We start from the raw sequence: 17230 nt of genomic DNA on the forward strand, positions 1-17230 counted from the left end.
CCTCCCCCATCTGTTTTTTTTTTTTTGGGTCGACAGGGGAGGGGCCGAGCCCCTCCCCCATCTGTTTTTTTTTTTTGGGTCGGCAGGGAAGGGGCCGAGCCCCTCCCCCGTCTGTTTTTTTTTTTTGGTCGACAGGGTAGGGGTTGAGCCCCCCCCCCCCCCCCTGCTCCCTCTGTTTTCAGCAGGGGAGGGGGCGAGCCCCCCTCGCTCTCGCTGTCTTGTTGGGTTGGCAGGGGAGGGGCTGAGCCCCCCCCTTCTCCCTGTGTTTTCGAATTGATTTGAAAATTGTAATGTATTTTTTTTGTGTTTTCAGGATAAAAATGACGGATAAAGGGAAAGGACTTGCATCATCCTCATCCCAACATGTGAGTTCTGCTGATAGTTTTGCTGATAGTTGCAGTGGGATTGATGATGTGGGGCCACTATGGGTACATGTAGATAAACTTGCAAAAACTGGAGAAGGAGGTGGTGGAAACAAGAGATTTCGATGCAAGCTCTGCGAAAAAGATTTTGTTGGGTCTTACACAAGAGTGAATGCTCATTTGTTGAAGATACCAGGACATGGCATTTCAGCTTGCAGAAAAGTTGATGAGGCAATGCGAAGGCAATACAAGAAAATACAAAAAGAATATGAGAAGAGAAAAGCAATGGCCAATTATTCTGCAGTCAGTGTGCCATTTGCAAGCCACCAAGAAGATGCTGAAAAAAAAAGAAGTCAATGTAGGAGGTAGAGGAACGATACAAGCAGCATCCAATACATATGGAAGAGAAGAATTGGATAGAAAAGTTGGGAGGTATTTTTATTCTGGTTCACTCCCATTTAATGCGGCTAGAAATCCTTATTGGAAGGATTTAGTAACATCCTTGGGAAATTGTAATTTGAGTGGTTATGTGCCTCCAAGTTAAGAAAAAATACGAACCACACTTCTTGCAGAAGAGAGGGCAAATGTGGAGAGGTTGCTAGAAATTAAAAAATATTCATGGGAGCAAAATGGAGTTTTCATTGTGTCTGATGGATGGACAGATATTCAAAGGCGTCCATTAATCAATTTCATTGCTTGTTCGCTTAGTGGCTCAATATTCTTGAAAGCAGTTGATGCATCTGGGGAATATAAAAATGCAGAGTATTTGAAGGGATTGTTTATAGAAGTAATAAAAGAAGTGGGTGATCAGAAAGTGGTACAAATCATTATAGACAACGCTCCGGTTTGTAAAAGTGCAGCGTTGAGTTTGGAGAGTGAGTACCCTCATATTTTTTGGACTCCTTGTGTAGCACACAGCTTAAATCTAGCCCTAAAGAGCATATGCAACCCCAAAGAAGAAGAAAATTCACAAGCATATGCTTTATGTTCATGGATTGAAGATTTAGAAAGAAATGTCAAAAGCATTAGGAATTTTGTTGTTAACCACCATCGTGCTAATGCTATATTTAATAGGCATTCTGATTTGAAATTGTTGAAGGTCGTTGAAACACGTTTTGCGTCCATCATTGTGATGATGCAGAGGATTAAAAGAGTGAAGAATGCTTTGATTAACATGGTGACTGATGAAAAGTGGACATTCTATCGTGCTGATGATGATATGAAGGCTCAAGAAATTAAGAAATTAATTCTTGATGATGAGTTTTGGGACAGAGTGGTATACTTCCTTCAATTTACGCAACCTATTTGGGAAATGTTAAGAGAAGTTGATAAGGATGAGCTCATGCTTCACAGAGTTTATAAAATGTGGGATAATATGATTGAAAAAATACACGTTATAGTTTTCATGCATGAAGAAAAAAATTCTGCATTGGATGATTCAAATTTTTTTAATTATATTCATTCAATTTTAGTCAAAAGATGGGATAAGAGCAACACTCATTTGCATTGCATGGCACATTCTCTTAATGCAAAATATTATGCAAATAAGTGGCGGGCTGGTGGTATTGGTCGTGTCCCTCCAAATTTAGACCCAGAGCTATCAAGACATAGAAATATGTATATGACAAGACTTTTTCCAAAAGCATATCTTCTACATCAAGTCACACAAGAGTTTGGAAAATTTTCATCTTCGAGATTATATGCACCGGCATTATTCGCGAGAGAAGAAGATAATATAGATCCTATCACATGGTGGTCAACATTTGGGTCAGAAACACCTCTTTTACAACGTCTTGCATTAAGATTGCTATCGCAGCCTGCTAGTTCATCTTGTTGTGAAAGAAATTGGAGCACATATTCTCAAATCCACAACATGAAGAGAAACAAACTCACCAGCAAGCGTGCAGAGGATTTAGTATATGTTTATTCAAATCTTCGATTACTTTCGCGAAGCAATGATGAATACAGGTACTAATTTGTTCTCTTAGTTATTTGATTATTTCTTAGTTTTCATTTAAATATACTTGTATTGTATTTATCATTTTCAAATTGGGTTTATAATGCAGACAAGGAACATCCAAATTTTGGAATGTAAACCCAGAAGAGTGTGATTTCGAGGGAGAACATGAATTCAACGTAACAAACATGGATTTAGCTGAGCCCAGTATTCCTTCTAATGATGCATTTGATGATGAAGAAGAAAATTATTAGCATCCATTACTTCATCAGGATATACTTTGGTATGTAATTTAGTTCTTTTATGCAATACTTATTTGATTGATATTTAGGTCGATTTATGTAATTGCTTTACTTATTTGATCGATAATTTGATATTTAGGTTGATATACTGCATGCATGATGAATCATATTATGAGTTTATGAGAATGTTTACTGTTAAATGTTAAACTGTTAAAACTTCAAAATTATATATATATATATATATATATTTTTTACATTTTTGCCCCTGCTGCACCCCCACACCCGGGTTTTTTGGAAGTGTCGAATCCCCGCACCCGCACCCGCACCCGCGCCCGCACCCGCACCCGCACCCATGTGACATAGCATATAAATATATATATATATATATATATATATATGATACATATGTTCATATCATTGTAATGACTAATACTCAATAAGGATATTTTAGTCTTTTCACTGTATAGGCTGTGCCTACTAGGGGCACTTGTGTCTTTGTATGTTTTTTGTTTCCTTTATTTTTTCTGTTTTGTAAATTTTGTTTTTGTAATGGTCAATAGGGTGTTCCCCTTAGATGGGGTATTGATTTCTCAAGCACTCATTCTCTCAATAAGATTGTGTTTGCAGCCTAGAAGTGGCTTATGTGAATGTTCTTTCGTATTGACCCATAAGTGGTCATTGTGTTCTTGTAAGCCCAAAAAAGGCATCTACCTGTATTTTTCTTCTTTTATTACAAGCCTCACCTAGTGGACTTGTGTGATGGATGACTTATTCAAGCATTACCAGTTCCCAGATTTTAGTAGTCACTTTGGCATCCACTCAACTGCATTTGGAAGCTAAATTTTGGTGGTTTGAATTATAAAGAGAACGTGGGGACAAGGGAATGACCAAAGATCCAACATGGTCTAAGATGAAGAAATTAATGAAAACCAAGTTTATTGATGAACCATATCATATTTGTATCATACCCATCCAGATCCACTTAGGTGAGACCCATGAGCAGCCCAATTCAAAAGAGCCTTCTTTGAAACCTCTTCCAAAACCTACCTAGGACCTTCCTGAAGACTCGGATCCAATTAAAGAAAATTTAGATCCAAAATCTCCTAATGGATCTAAACCTATTTTATTGGATCTATCTCAAACCACTTTAAGCCCCAAAGTTCCAAACCAAAATAAACTAAATTTAGGCGTAGTTGTTGTTGTTGTTGTTGATGTTGTAGACTTAGTCCCAGACCCCAATTGATCCTATCCAAAGTGAACTTCCCTGAAACCCATCTATACCCAAATCTGTTCTGGATCCAATACTTCATACCCAGATCCAAAGCTTACGTACAACCATCTTATCTAAACCAATCTCGTCCTAGAACCTCAGATCAACATCATGTGGAGCGTGGAATGATGGAGTGGGAGATCCAGGTCGTCTGCTTATCGACTTCTTCACATTGGGTCAAACTGGCTCTGGATTCATTTGATCCAAATTGGCATAAAGATCCAGATGACCATGGATGGTTTGAGAAGAACAACATCCTAGGCTTCCAGGCAGATCCTGTTTGATCCACTCATCTTCTGGAGCAGCAAAGAGACCCAATTCCATATTGTGGGCCCATAACCCACAAGGTGGAATAAAATTGGAAGAAACACAGGTGGGATCCAGACTTGAAGGCAAGTCTTCTCCAACCCAGGGAGAATGATGTAGGAGCGGAGCCGAGCAACCCGGGATCCATTGGAACATTTTTAGATCCATCTATGTTAGTTTATTTTGGGTTTTTGGACATTGTATTTGATCCACATTTTAAGATAGTTTTAGCTTTTTAGAAGTTTATCATAATGAGTAGTTTGTTCTGAATAGAATTAAGAAATCTTCTTTAAAAGGAGGATAAGATAATTCCAGTTTATTTGAATTTCCTGCTATTTCTATTTCTTTTCCTGCATTTTCCCGTTTTTCCCTAGATAAATCGTAATAGCCATAGTTTGGTAGATCTTCCTATAAATCCGGTGATGGATTTATGTGAAGGTTCTAGTGCGATTCTAAATCAAGTATCAAGAAAATGTCTGAAATAATGCAAGTACAGCATCCACAGCTTTATAACATGGTAGTTCTTTACATCAGGTAACTTGGCAAGATTTAAGCCAACTTCTGGGCAACTTATTGCTTGCTTGACAGTTAAATCCTGATAAGTGGTTTGCAACATGAGGATCCTTAGACTCGGTGAACTCATTAACATTTAAGCTAACTCCCACACAACTAATTACAGGATTGTCAATAAATCCTGCAAGTAATTTACAAAGTCAGGCCAGCTTTTGGCATCTAATATGAAGATGCTTCTAAGTTGTCTGACATCACAAATGAATAATCTTTTCTGGAGTGTTTCAGCAAGCTGAAGCATAAGAAGCCTTAAATGTGGTGTGGCAAATATTGTGTCAGTGGCAATTAATATGGATCCTGCATATAGCAGAATATAGCATTCATCAAGAATTGTAGTAAAAGCTTCCATGCCCCATTAGAATTTACTTGACATGTAAAGAGAACGACCCCATTCAAGTTTGATTGGAATGTGAAGATGATGAAAAATATATTAAAATTATTCAAGAATAAAAAAAAGGTATTTAATCACATGATTATTCAAACCAAGCAGAACTGGGGGAAACAAAGCTGCAAACTTGAGGTACAACATAATTATTTAGCATACAAGAATGAGAACTCAAGGGTAAAACAGACAAACTGACAAATGCATAATGAACTAATGGCTCAGTGCTAATAGATATCAGGACTTGAACAGAGATTTCTAAGAAAAATGAAATACCTGCTACTGTAGTCATAGAATTCCTCCAACTCAGCATCCTCATCGTCACCACCCTCTCCATATTTCACTTTGCAGTGAGATTTTGATATCATGTGCTTCCTCACAGCTTCTAAGCTAGCAAAAGATTGTCGTTTGTCATTGCAATATAGACAGACAAAATCTCTCGTTACCTGAGAAATGAGAAATTTCAGAATACACTGCAACAGTACAACATCATAAAATTCACCTAAGAGGACATGCTCACCCTCATAGCAATGTATGTAAGAAGGCCTTTAGGATCCTTTAGATACTCAGCATCAGGAATAAAAAAACCATGTACTTTATGCATATGTTCCACACAGCTTTCTACAGTGTTATCTGGATTCAAGTCACAAATAAAGCACAGTGACGGATCCCAATTTGCATCGTCAAGGCTCTCAATAAGATCAGAAGCAGCAGCAATTTCCTTCATATTCAGATTCATCATAGCCTCAGCTGCCTCATGAATAGTGGCATCATCAGGGTCAACCTCTTCCCATTCTTCTTCACTGTCTTCACTCTCATCGCTTTCCACATCTTTCTGAGTGAAGCGTTTGCCAAGAGGGGTTGGCTTGCTGCTCATATGGTCTGGACGTGGTTTAATTACAGTGATCCCTGAACTTTGAGTGTCTCCGCCCTGCTGAGTGTGCATTATGTGACTCCGTGACTTGAGATGTTGAGCATGAGCTTTGGCACTTCTATACTCCTTACTGCAAAGTGTGCATGTATATTGCATGCGGGTCTCATCCAGCTTTTTCCGCTCCTCAGCTAATGCTGTTAACCTTGCTTGAAATAATGCTTCTGTCACACCGGGAACTCCAGCAACCTGATCAAACATGGTCAGAGTTACATAGACAGGTAATTACACAACTTCTCAACTACTTTAAGGTTTGTGAATCCAATCCTAACAGATTTATCTTATAGATTAACTATACTCGCAACATATTTTTGGTTGTCAATGATAACGGCTGATTGATTTATGATTTTGACAGATTTTAATGATTTTGTCTTGCCTAGCTTTCATCTATGGACCCAACAAAGCAGTAATTGTTCTTCATTCCCCCCTCACTCCCTCTCTCTTTCTGCCTCCTAACCCAGTTATGGCATAGTCATCATTTTTGCTCCTGTAAAATTACTAATTAGATCTATCTTGGACTTTCCCCTCCTTTCTACTACTAGATTAAACCAGTGTTCGAACTGATACATTTAAAAAAGAAAAGGATCTAGTCTCTGGTGAATGAAAACTAACATGATCTAATATTACAAGTAGATAACCAGTATAGCGGCTATTTATCTCAAAATAGATGGTACTTGATAATAGGAATTATTGATGCATATAGGCCATAAAACTGTCATCCACCTATCGCAATAAGCACCATTAATCTCAAGCATTGAAGGAAAATACATTTAAGTAGAACCCTTTATGCATTAGAGTAACTCCAGAATTTGGGCTTGGAATGGGCCATTGACAACTGGTCTTATGCCAATCCTAACCTTCTCTAAAACCATAACATTTATAACACAGAGAAGAAATCTTTTTTATTAAAGGAATGAAAGGCTCATAATCTCACAAGGCCTGAACACCACATTCTGAGCTCTATGGGACCCATAAGCAGGAATCTTTCATTAATGCTCCACTAAAAGGTACCCATAACAATCCTAGTGCATCTCTTATCACAGGATTCTTCAATGAACAAAAAAACATTCAGTGACTGCAGAGCACCTACTCACAATCTCAACCTATGTAACAAGAGTACTTCTGGAAGAGTGTTGAACGCTGTACCTGTGTGGAGCCATGACAACACTAGTTTTGGTGCTGGTACTTCATTGCTATGGGTCAGACTGGTTTTGAATATGACCTGATCAAGACCTGATCCATTACCTATATATGGGATCATTTTCACGCATCCATCAGTCCATCAGGGTGGTTTTCATTATATATATATATATATATATATATATATATATATATATATATATATATATAGAGAGAGAGAGAGAGAGAGAGAGATAGATATATTAATGCTAATATTGTTTTTTAAAATTTAGATCATATAATAAGTATTCAAAACTTCTAGAAAACCAAGAGCAGGTGTATTCATATCCTTCGTCTGGGGAATACCAAACAAGTACAGTCATAAATAGAAAATTTCCTTATGCAATCTAGAAGCCGTCTACCAAACAAAAAGTAATGTGACACAATAAGATGAGCAAATAGATGATGGAAGATGGTGCATGAATCAAAATCATGAACAATGTAATCACCCTATGCGATAGCTAATACCAACCTTACCAAGACTATGAATAGGCATGACAAGTTTTTCAACCAATTGGGTGCCCAGATAAGTACGTTTTCAATTGAAGTAACAAAGTATCTAATTAACAAAGGTAGCTGGCATAAGATGACATTCAAAGCGGTAACCAAGAATAATACTATTAAAATTGTGATCTGCTGTTGCAACAAACAGCTACTTATAACCTCTTCTCAAAGATGCCATCCTCATCGCTATCATTCACTGGCTAAAAATTTTAGTTTTTAACTTAGATATGACCTTTTTGATTGGTTATTGGGGTCTACAACAAAATGATGTGTTTATGATAGCAGTGCTGACCATCACAGGATGAACAAAAAATGAAGTTCTGTCTCTTCTGTACGTCAAAAACTATAGCTACCATAAATTGTAAAAGAGAACAAGAGATCTGTCTGAGATGAGTTCCAACGGAGAAAAGGTTTACAAGCACTCAGATATTTGAATCAAAATGATTACAGATAGAAAACGTTTCCAATTCAAATTCTCTACCACCAAGTTCACTTAATAAGAGTTCCAGCATGTAAAGGTAATACACACACATAATAATGGAAGAATATTATAGAGAAGGCATTCAAAATGGCAGTAAAAATACATGTTTAAAATACCTCATGAACAAGTTTCCAAAGGCACCTTAAATCATTTAATAGTTTAGTTGACGAGCAATGAAAACACTGTAAAAACTCCATTCATTGTACGTTAATCCAATACAGATAGAACCGTGCATACAAAAGGAAACACAATCTAGAAAGTTACATATCTCCCAAAGGGAATCTCATATAATCTAGAGAGATGGAACAGAACTTTATAGCTTGTTGAAGGTGCTGAGACATAATACAGAGCATCATCAGCTCGTCATCACCCTTAGCAGCAATTTGCAACTACCCAATACATATCGGTATAACGATACGAGCACACTCGTTATTGCTATTAGATGCGCATCCATCGATCAAAAGCAAATTTTAATTGATTATCGCTTCATTATCGAAATGCAAGAAATCGGAACAACATCCACTAGCTCCGATGATTTAACACCAGATATCTTCACAAAAGAACCGCGAATAAACCGTCTCCGCTGGCACAAACACATCGGTTCTCAACGATCACCGATACCCGACTATCAAACGCTTCGGTACATCGTATTACCCTCGATAAATATCAAACGATAAACCAAAACAACTTCAATTATTAATCCTCTTCTCACTGATTCTTAAACGTAAAAAGCAAACAAAGTATCCCGTTATCGTGCCCTAAAAGAAACAAAACCGAAGTTTCCAATATCACGAACCCACCAATTCCCAATTTCGGAATATATAAAAGACCTAAACCAATTAGGGCAAAACGAGAGAGAGAGAGAGATACCTTCCTCTTGAGGTTGTAGCGGTGCCATTCGGATTTGTAGTGGAGCTTCTGCTCCGCGTCCGACTCGAACTCCGAGTTGCAAGCGTTGCAGGTGAACCCAGGCATCTCTCTAATTCTCTCTACTGTATGAAGGTTCTGAGGTTGCAGGAAACGACACCCAAAAAAGATGGGAGGACGCGTACAGTCGGTGATGCGTTGATTTAAATGGGTCCGACTCGGTTTGAGACGTAGGGATCGCTAAATCACAATCTTTGCCTAATCAGATTCGGATTCAGAGAAGATAGGAAAAGGTACACCGGAGCCGGCTATGCTTTCATGTTCTTATATATATATATATATATATATATATATATATATATATATATATATATATATATATATATATATATATATAACCGGTTCAAATTATAGGTTCAATTTGGATCTGGCTCGTGCTCAGATTCGGATGCAAAACTGCATATTGAATCCGAAGACGGGGTTATCAATCATGTGAAGCCTGCTCTATCTGTCCAATTAAACCGGATCCAAATTCAGTGGGATATCCGACCCTGAAACAATCCGTGACATCCCTAGTACGAATGAAACTCTTAACTCGAGTTTAGTTAATGGCAATATGGCACGACTAAAGAATACATAAACAAGCCAAACAATGCGAGCTTGAGGTGTTCAAGTTTGCCTTGTTGATATATGTAGCAAGTTGAGTTGAGTTGTAACTCACAAGGAACTCGAGCTAAATGAGCAAAATTAGTTAGATCGGGCTCATTCGCACATGGAAAAAAAAATCAAAGCTTGAAATAATAGGATTTGAATTCTAACCTTCAGAGGTCTTGGTTTTTCCTGTATCAGTTTCAATATATATCATGAAATATGAACTCTGAGAAGAAAGGGAGAGAGTGTTGTGTGTTCTTCCTCGTGTTTGGGGGTCCGAATGAGCACCACGTATATAAGCACATGGGGCTCGTATTCTCGTGTGTGTCGGCATCACTTAGCATTGGAGTCTGGTACAGTTGCAAAGACTTAAGTACCCTTTCCTACTATTCTTGCCATAAAACGACGGTTCGAGAAAATGATAAAAATGTCCTCCATTCAAAAAATAGGAAAACAATGGTTCGAGAAAAGGATAAAAATGTCCATCCAGAAAGTCGAGGATGATGTTAACTCTTCAAAGTCCAAACATTTTGTTTTCGCCCTAAGCAGTAAACTTTTGCACCATTTGCTATAACAGGAGCTCCCTTTAACGATGCATCCTTTACCATCGTTTGTTGCAACTGAAGCAGCCTTTGTCGTCATCTCGAGTCCAGGTTCTCGCCTTGGTTTTTAGTTTGTGTTACAACACATTGCTGCATTCTCGTTCATGCCTTGTGTTACAAAATATTCCCGAGTTCGCGATCGACTGGTTCGATCATTGGTGGGCGTCATAGGGGCATTTGTCGGCCATCACTTTTTACAGTCTTTTCTTCTTTTTCGTTATCGTTAGGCAGTATGGAAGAAAGCAATGATGCACAAACATTCCAATAAGTGTCATTAAGGCGTCGTGAGTACCTTTCTATGTCATTATGCTATTGTTGAAGAACGTATGTCATCGTGAGTGTCATTAAAGCGTTGTTTTGTTATTGTATGTGAGTCTTATCCTTTCGACGGTTGGAAACTTAACGATATTTGTAAGATGTTGGGACCTGTTAACAAGAATGCTTATTTACAGATGTGAGGAAGGGCCTCTACCCCATTCGGTATCGTCCATTCACTCAGTATATGTAATGTATCGCAAATCGTAGTTTTAGTAACATACTACCGATTTGTGAGATATTGTTTTGTTTGTTAATATCGATTTGTAAGCTATTATGCTGAATTTTTGTATCGATTTGAAATATATTTTGCGATATATATATATATATATATATATATCAAATTGTAAGATATTATATATTTTGTAGTGTCGATTTGTAAGGTATTATGTTGAATTTTTGTATTGATTTATTATATATTTTGCGATATGTATATCGATTTGTAAGATATTATGTGTTTTGTAGTGTTGATTTGTAAGCTATTATGCTGAAGTGTCGTATCGATTTGTAATATATTATGTGATATGTATATCGATTTGTAAGATATTATGTGTTTTCTAATATCAATTTATAAGATACTTGTAAAAAGAATTTTAAAACGTGTATGTGCGGAAATACATTATTGGGCGCTTGTGGTGGCGATTTTCGTATTCAAATCGTTGCTCATTTAGCGATTTCTATTGAAATCGCTTCGCAACGTCGTAAATATAATTAAATCGTTATCATCAACATATATACGATAAATTATTTTTTTTATTGGCATGGTAAGTAACAACTCGATGCATAGTATAAGCAAATAAGAAATCATTGTTGCTTTTATAATGTGATCCATTCAATCGTTTCTTTGACTTGCTTAACTTTATTGGTATCTGTTTAATGCAAAATGGTATCTTGTTTATGACAGTGGTGAGCTTATCACCTGGTTGCAATGAAGATGATCTATCTCAATCATTGAAAAGTTATGGAGAAGTGAACATGTGCACTAATGATGCACATGATAAGAAGGGTGCAGGCATTGGATTCACTCTTGACTTGAATGTTTCAGTAGAAAAAATGCAATTCGATAATGAGGTAGGCGATCATGACAGTATACTTGATAAAGGTGTAGGCACTCAGAATGAACATGATAGTACACTTGACTCTGTTCCCGTAGAAGGAACACAGTTTAATAATGAGGAAGCTGCATATAAATTTTACAATGATTATGCCTTAAAATTTGGCTTCAGTGTTAGAAGGTATTCTTGGTCAAAAAATGCATAGGGTGTCGTGGTGAGAAAGACATGTTTGTTCTAAAGAAGGTTAGAAAAAGTCATGTGAAAATCCAATAAGGAGCAAACCAGATTCAAGATGTAGATGTCCAGCGAGAATGCTGTTAAGAAGACTTCTAAATGGGAAATATGTAGTTCGCACTTTAATCAGTGATTATAACCATGATTTATCTGCTTCATTTATAACTCTTATCTTAAGGTCATATCGTAAAGTAACTGAAGTGCATGCTATAATTGCTAAAATAACTGATAGCGTCGGCATTGCACCAAAGAAGACATACAATTTGTGCGCTCACATATATGGTGGCCGTGATAATGTGTCATTCACACCTATGAATTTAAGAAATCACTTGAGAAGGAAGGGGACAGATAACATGAAGAATGAAGAAATATGTTCTTTGGTTGATTACTTACAAAAGAAATCAAGCATTGACCCTAGTTTCTTTAGTGCAATGCAACTGAATGAAGATGGATATGCTAAAAATATGTTTTAGGCATATTCAAAATCAAGAGTAGATTATAAATGCTTCAATGATGTGCTTATTTTTTATATGATAGTGAAGATTAATACTGAACAATGATCTTTTGCACAGTTTGTCAGAGTGAACTATCACTCACAGAGTTGTATATTAGGCGACACTTTTTTTTTATGACCAGACCAAGAAAAGCTTTGAGTGATTGTTCAGAGTATTTACACAGGCAATGAGTGGGAAACAACCTGAAGTTGTACTTACAGATGGTGATCATGCAATTACGACTGCAGCGTCTCATGTATGGCCAGATGCACATCATCAGCTATGTTTGTGGCATATCTTTCAAAATGCAACAAAGAACATAGGACACATTTAATTAAAAGACATGGTTTGACAAAAAGTTTATAAGGTGTGTACTTGAAAGCGTAGACGAGGTCACCTTTATGTCTGATTAGGAGGAAATGATTCAGATGTATGACCTTAAAGATTGTGTGGTTACAAAATTTATATGCAAGGTAATATTTTTTATATGCAAGAAAAAGAGAAGTGGGCATTGGCATATGAAAGGTAATATTTTTATGTAGGTATGATAAGCACACAAAGAGTTGAATCTATGCATGCCACATTGAAGAAACCCCTATATTCATGTTTAACAATGTTTCGCTTCATGGAACAATATAAATTATTTATAGACAGTCTTAGACAGAATGAGCTTGAACAAGATGTGAAATACTTCAATACACGCCCTGTAACTTTGGGCATAAAAATATTGATGCGACCTGCAGATTTGTATACATTAATTCTATTTGAATGGATTAAAAAGGATGTTATACACGTCATAAATTGCAACATAGAAGGACAGGTGCAAACTGAGGATATGCATATATACCATATTGTTTGGGAGGGTGAAGAGCATGAGAAAAGGCAAGATGCAAATGTCACGTACAATGTTGACAATGGAACAGTTGAATGTATGTGCAAAAAGTATGAATTCAAAGGTATTTTATGTCGTCATGTATTAAAGGTACTTAATCAAGAGAAGATACAAGAAATACTTGAGTCATATTTAATGCGAAAATGTAGGAGACAAGCAAAGATTGAACTGCTGGATACAGATAATGTCAGTCAATCTAGTATTGATGAGAAGTGCCACATAGCCTCCCGTTACCAACAACTATGTAGGTCACTTATGCATGTTGCAAATTTAGCATAAAAAAGTGAAGAAGCCTATGTATGCATGAGAAAAGCGGCAAGGAAGTTACTTGAAAACATGCAGTTAATTCACCATCAGTCTCTTGCAGCTCATGAAGACCAATCTAAGAAAATGGGAGCGAACAACGGAGGTGAAAATCATGCTTCCATTGACACTCATGAGAAGTTGTGCTGAAGCATAAACATCATCTTTAACAAGTTAGGAATGAATGTTGTAGATTATGATGGAAAAATTCACCTAGCAAAGGGTATCAAAATAAAACCTGCCTATGATTGCAGTCGGAGGAGGACAAAGGGTGCACTAGAATTGGTTGATAAGAAAAGGTCTAAGAAACAACCAACCTCTAAGCAAAAGCAAAAAAACCCTTCTCATGAACAGGTATGTAATACATTATATTGCTTTTCATGTAAATTGCATTATGTGTAGCTTATCAATATCTAACTTGTGTAATTTTCAGCATGCAACAATACCCTACTGACATAATTTTTAACATTGTAACCTTCAATCCTCTGAACCAGTTTTTCCAGAATGATAGCTTCAGTTTTACAAGTCTTTTGGTATGTAATCAATGTTGGGAGGATGTTTGCATCTCTTTTGAAACTTAATGTAGTGTCTTATACTGTTCTATTTCATGACAAGCTCATATCAGTTCGAAAGCGAGCTATGGAACACAAGAATCACATGTGAATTCTGTTTAAGTCTTACCATAAAGTTAGTTATGCCTCTTTGCATGACCCAATTTCCACATTGTCGGATTTGTTAAGAATTTAACAAAATAGGAGGTGAATATGCTTATACACTGGATAGTCTCATTAAGAAAGAGTTTTGAGATGAAGTCATTTTCATAAATCATGAGCCACAAAAATAGAATTGTTAATATTTTTATGGATCAGCGTTCATGAAAATGGCTTCATCCAAAAAGCTATGGAACACAGGAATCACGTGTGAATTCTATTTAATAATGTATCTTTCACATGTATAAATCGTTGTAATATGTATCATTCACATGTATAAATCATTGTCTCATCTAGCTTTTATATGTACAAATCATTATACATATGCTGTATCGTTCATATTGTATGGGAGGACCTCTGCCCCATCCAACATCGTTCATTCACTCAGTATATGCAATGCATCACAAATCGCAGTTGTAGTAACATAATACTGATTTATGAGATATTGTTTTGTTTGTTAATATCGATTTTTAAGTTATTATGCTGCATTTTTGTATCAATTTTTAATATATTTTGCCATGTGTATATCGATTTGTACAACTAGATGAAAATCGCAATGCGCATGAGTACAAATTGCGATAAAAGTGCAAGGATAAATTATTGTCTCGTCTACAAATTGACATAAAATTTAATGAAAAAAATTAAGGTAAATTCGAAGTGATTTACAACATGATGTCGGTTTATAGTTTATACAGAAACAATATTTTAGTAACAATTATAAATCGATGAGTAAATCACGATATTATATATCGATATCGTTCACAAAGACAAACAAAGATATATCGTTGTCACGGGCCTATGTCCTTCAATGGGCCAGCGCGGCGCGACGGTCCTTCCTTATCGCCGCAAGCCTACTCGTCAGCTCGCTTGCCGGTCGCGGAAGCTTGTAATCAGAGTGCAAGAGAGCAAGAGAGAATAGAGGGAGAGGAATTGCAATCACAAGAAGCAATCACAACGAGGGTGAACAAAAGAAAGCTCAATGCATTTACTTCATTCACAATTTTGCCCGCAGGCTATTACAGTTCAAGTATACGGGTTGCCCCTTCGGGGTATTGATTCACATGAACCGGGCAGCTTACATCAGACTCAACAAAAGCAAAACAGACTCTAAGCGCAACTGTACACTGTAAGTCGCAAGGGAACATGCTCCCCCCTTCAAATCATGCGCCGTCCTCGGCGCCATCTGTTTCGTGGTAAGCCCTGACTTCAGCCGGGTAGCGGCTGTTCATTCGAAATGCAGGCTCCCACGTTGGTTCCGTTGTTTCCTCCCACTGCACCAAGTATTTCTTCGCTTGCCCCAAGTAGTTGACCTTATGGCGAAGGATCTGACTGAGGTGCTTCTCGGCCCATTGTGCTGCTGGGGCCCTCTGCATGATGAGAGCGCATTGCGGCACATTGCGTTCCGGGTCTCCATCATCTGGATGGAACTGCTTGAGGTTGCACACGTGGAACACCGGGTGCACATTGAAGTCTGGGGGCAACTCCAGCTTGTATGCCAGCTTGCCCACCTTCTTTGTGATGGTGAAGGGTCCCTTATACTTTCTGAGTAGTCCGCGGTGCCACCCGCGGAAGATGCCTGTGCGACCAGGATATAACTTCACCAACACTTGGTCCCCAACTTGGAACCCTGCGGGCTGACGGTGCTTGTCCGCCCACTTCTTCATTCTCTTTGCCGCTTTGTGTAAGAATGCCTTCGCCAACTCATTTTGCTCGTGCCAGTCGCGAATAAACTGATAGGCGAATGATGGCCTTCCCTTTTCTTGTGTGGCAAGAGTGTGCGGGGTCAGTGGCTGCTGCCCCATGGCTATCTCGAACGGACTGTGACCTGAAGACTCGCTCTTCTGCAGATTATAACAAAACTGTGCCACATCAAGGAGCTTCACCCAATTTTTCTGATTGGCACTAACAAAATGCCTCCGGTACTGCTCCAGTATCCCATTGATACGCTCTGTCTGCCCATCTGTCGGCGGATGGAAGCTAGTTGAAAACAGCAACTCAGAGCCAAGTAGCCGAAATACTTCACGTCAGAACTTGCCCGCGAAGCGAGCATCGCGATCACTCACAATGCTCTTTGGTATGCCCCAGTGCTTCACCACATGCTTTACGAACAACTCTGCAGTCTTCTCTGCAGGGCACTCCTTGGAAGCTGGGATGAAGGTAGCATACTTTGAGAAACGATCCACCACAACCAAAATAGAACTGAGGCCCTCTACCTTCGGCAGACTAACAATAAAGTCCATGGAGATGCTATCCCAAGGACGTTCTGGAATTGGTAGAGGCTCAAGGAGACCGGCAGCCTTCTGGTTTGTCCCCTCATCTTGCTGGCAGATGAGGCATGTCCGCACATACCCCTCAACGTCGTCTCACATTTGCGGCCAATAGTAGCCGCGCTCAAGGAGTGCTAAGGTCCGCTCCTGACCAGGATGGCCGGCCCATAGTGTATCATGGCACTCCTTGAGTAGCTCTCGGCGAAGGCTTCCCCACCGTGGTACAAAGATGCATCCCCCTTTTGTTACGAGGAGGCCATCCTATAGCCAAAATTGCCGAGTCTTCCCTGCCTGCGCTAGAGAAACAAGGTGTTGTGCGGTCGGATCCTGCTACGTACCCTCGCGGATGCGGCTCAGCAATGCGCCCTCCAAATGCACTTCAGAAGGCTCTGCGCGCGCAGTAGCTAATTCAGCCCTACGGCTCAGGGCATCCGCCACAACATTGGTTTTTCCAACCTTGTACTCTAAGGCAAAGTCGAACTCAACCAAAAACATCTGCCATCGAGCTTGCTTGGGCGTCAACTTCTTTTGCGTCTGAAAATAGCTCGTGGCCACATTGTCCGTCTTGACGACGAACTCGGCACCCAAAAGGTAGTGCCTCCAGGTTCTGAGGCAATACACAATGGCGGTCATCTCACGTTCGTGCACTGTGTAAC

At 38.5% G+C, this 17230-nt stretch overlaps 1 protein-coding gene across 1 annotated transcript in view; it reads right to left on the reverse strand.

Moving 5' to 3' along the window:
* The window catches only part of LOC149848956 (Zinc finger protein 622), a 28426-nt gene extending 19202 nt beyond the window's left edge, over positions 1-9224 (reverse strand). The window contains exons 1-3 of the mRNA XM_089998258.1: positions 9055-9224; positions 5610-6209; positions 5366-5535 (exon numbers count right to left, since the gene is read on the reverse strand). Of these exons, the coding sequence (XP_089854384.1) occupies positions 5366-5535; positions 5610-6209; positions 9055-9159 (875 nt within the window). The 5' untranslated portion in view covers positions 9160-9224. The remainder of the gene's footprint in view (positions 1-5365; positions 5536-5609; positions 6210-9054) is intronic.
* Between the last annotated feature and the right edge of the window lie 8006 nt (positions 9225-17230).

Source organism: Nuphar pumila, chromosome 1 (genome assembly GCF_984573655.1).
Source record: "Nuphar pumila chromosome 1, dmNupPumi1.hap1.1, whole genome shotgun sequence".
NCBI classification, from domain to species: domain Eukaryota; kingdom Viridiplantae; phylum Streptophyta; class Magnoliopsida; order Nymphaeales; family Nymphaeaceae; genus Nuphar; species Nuphar pumila.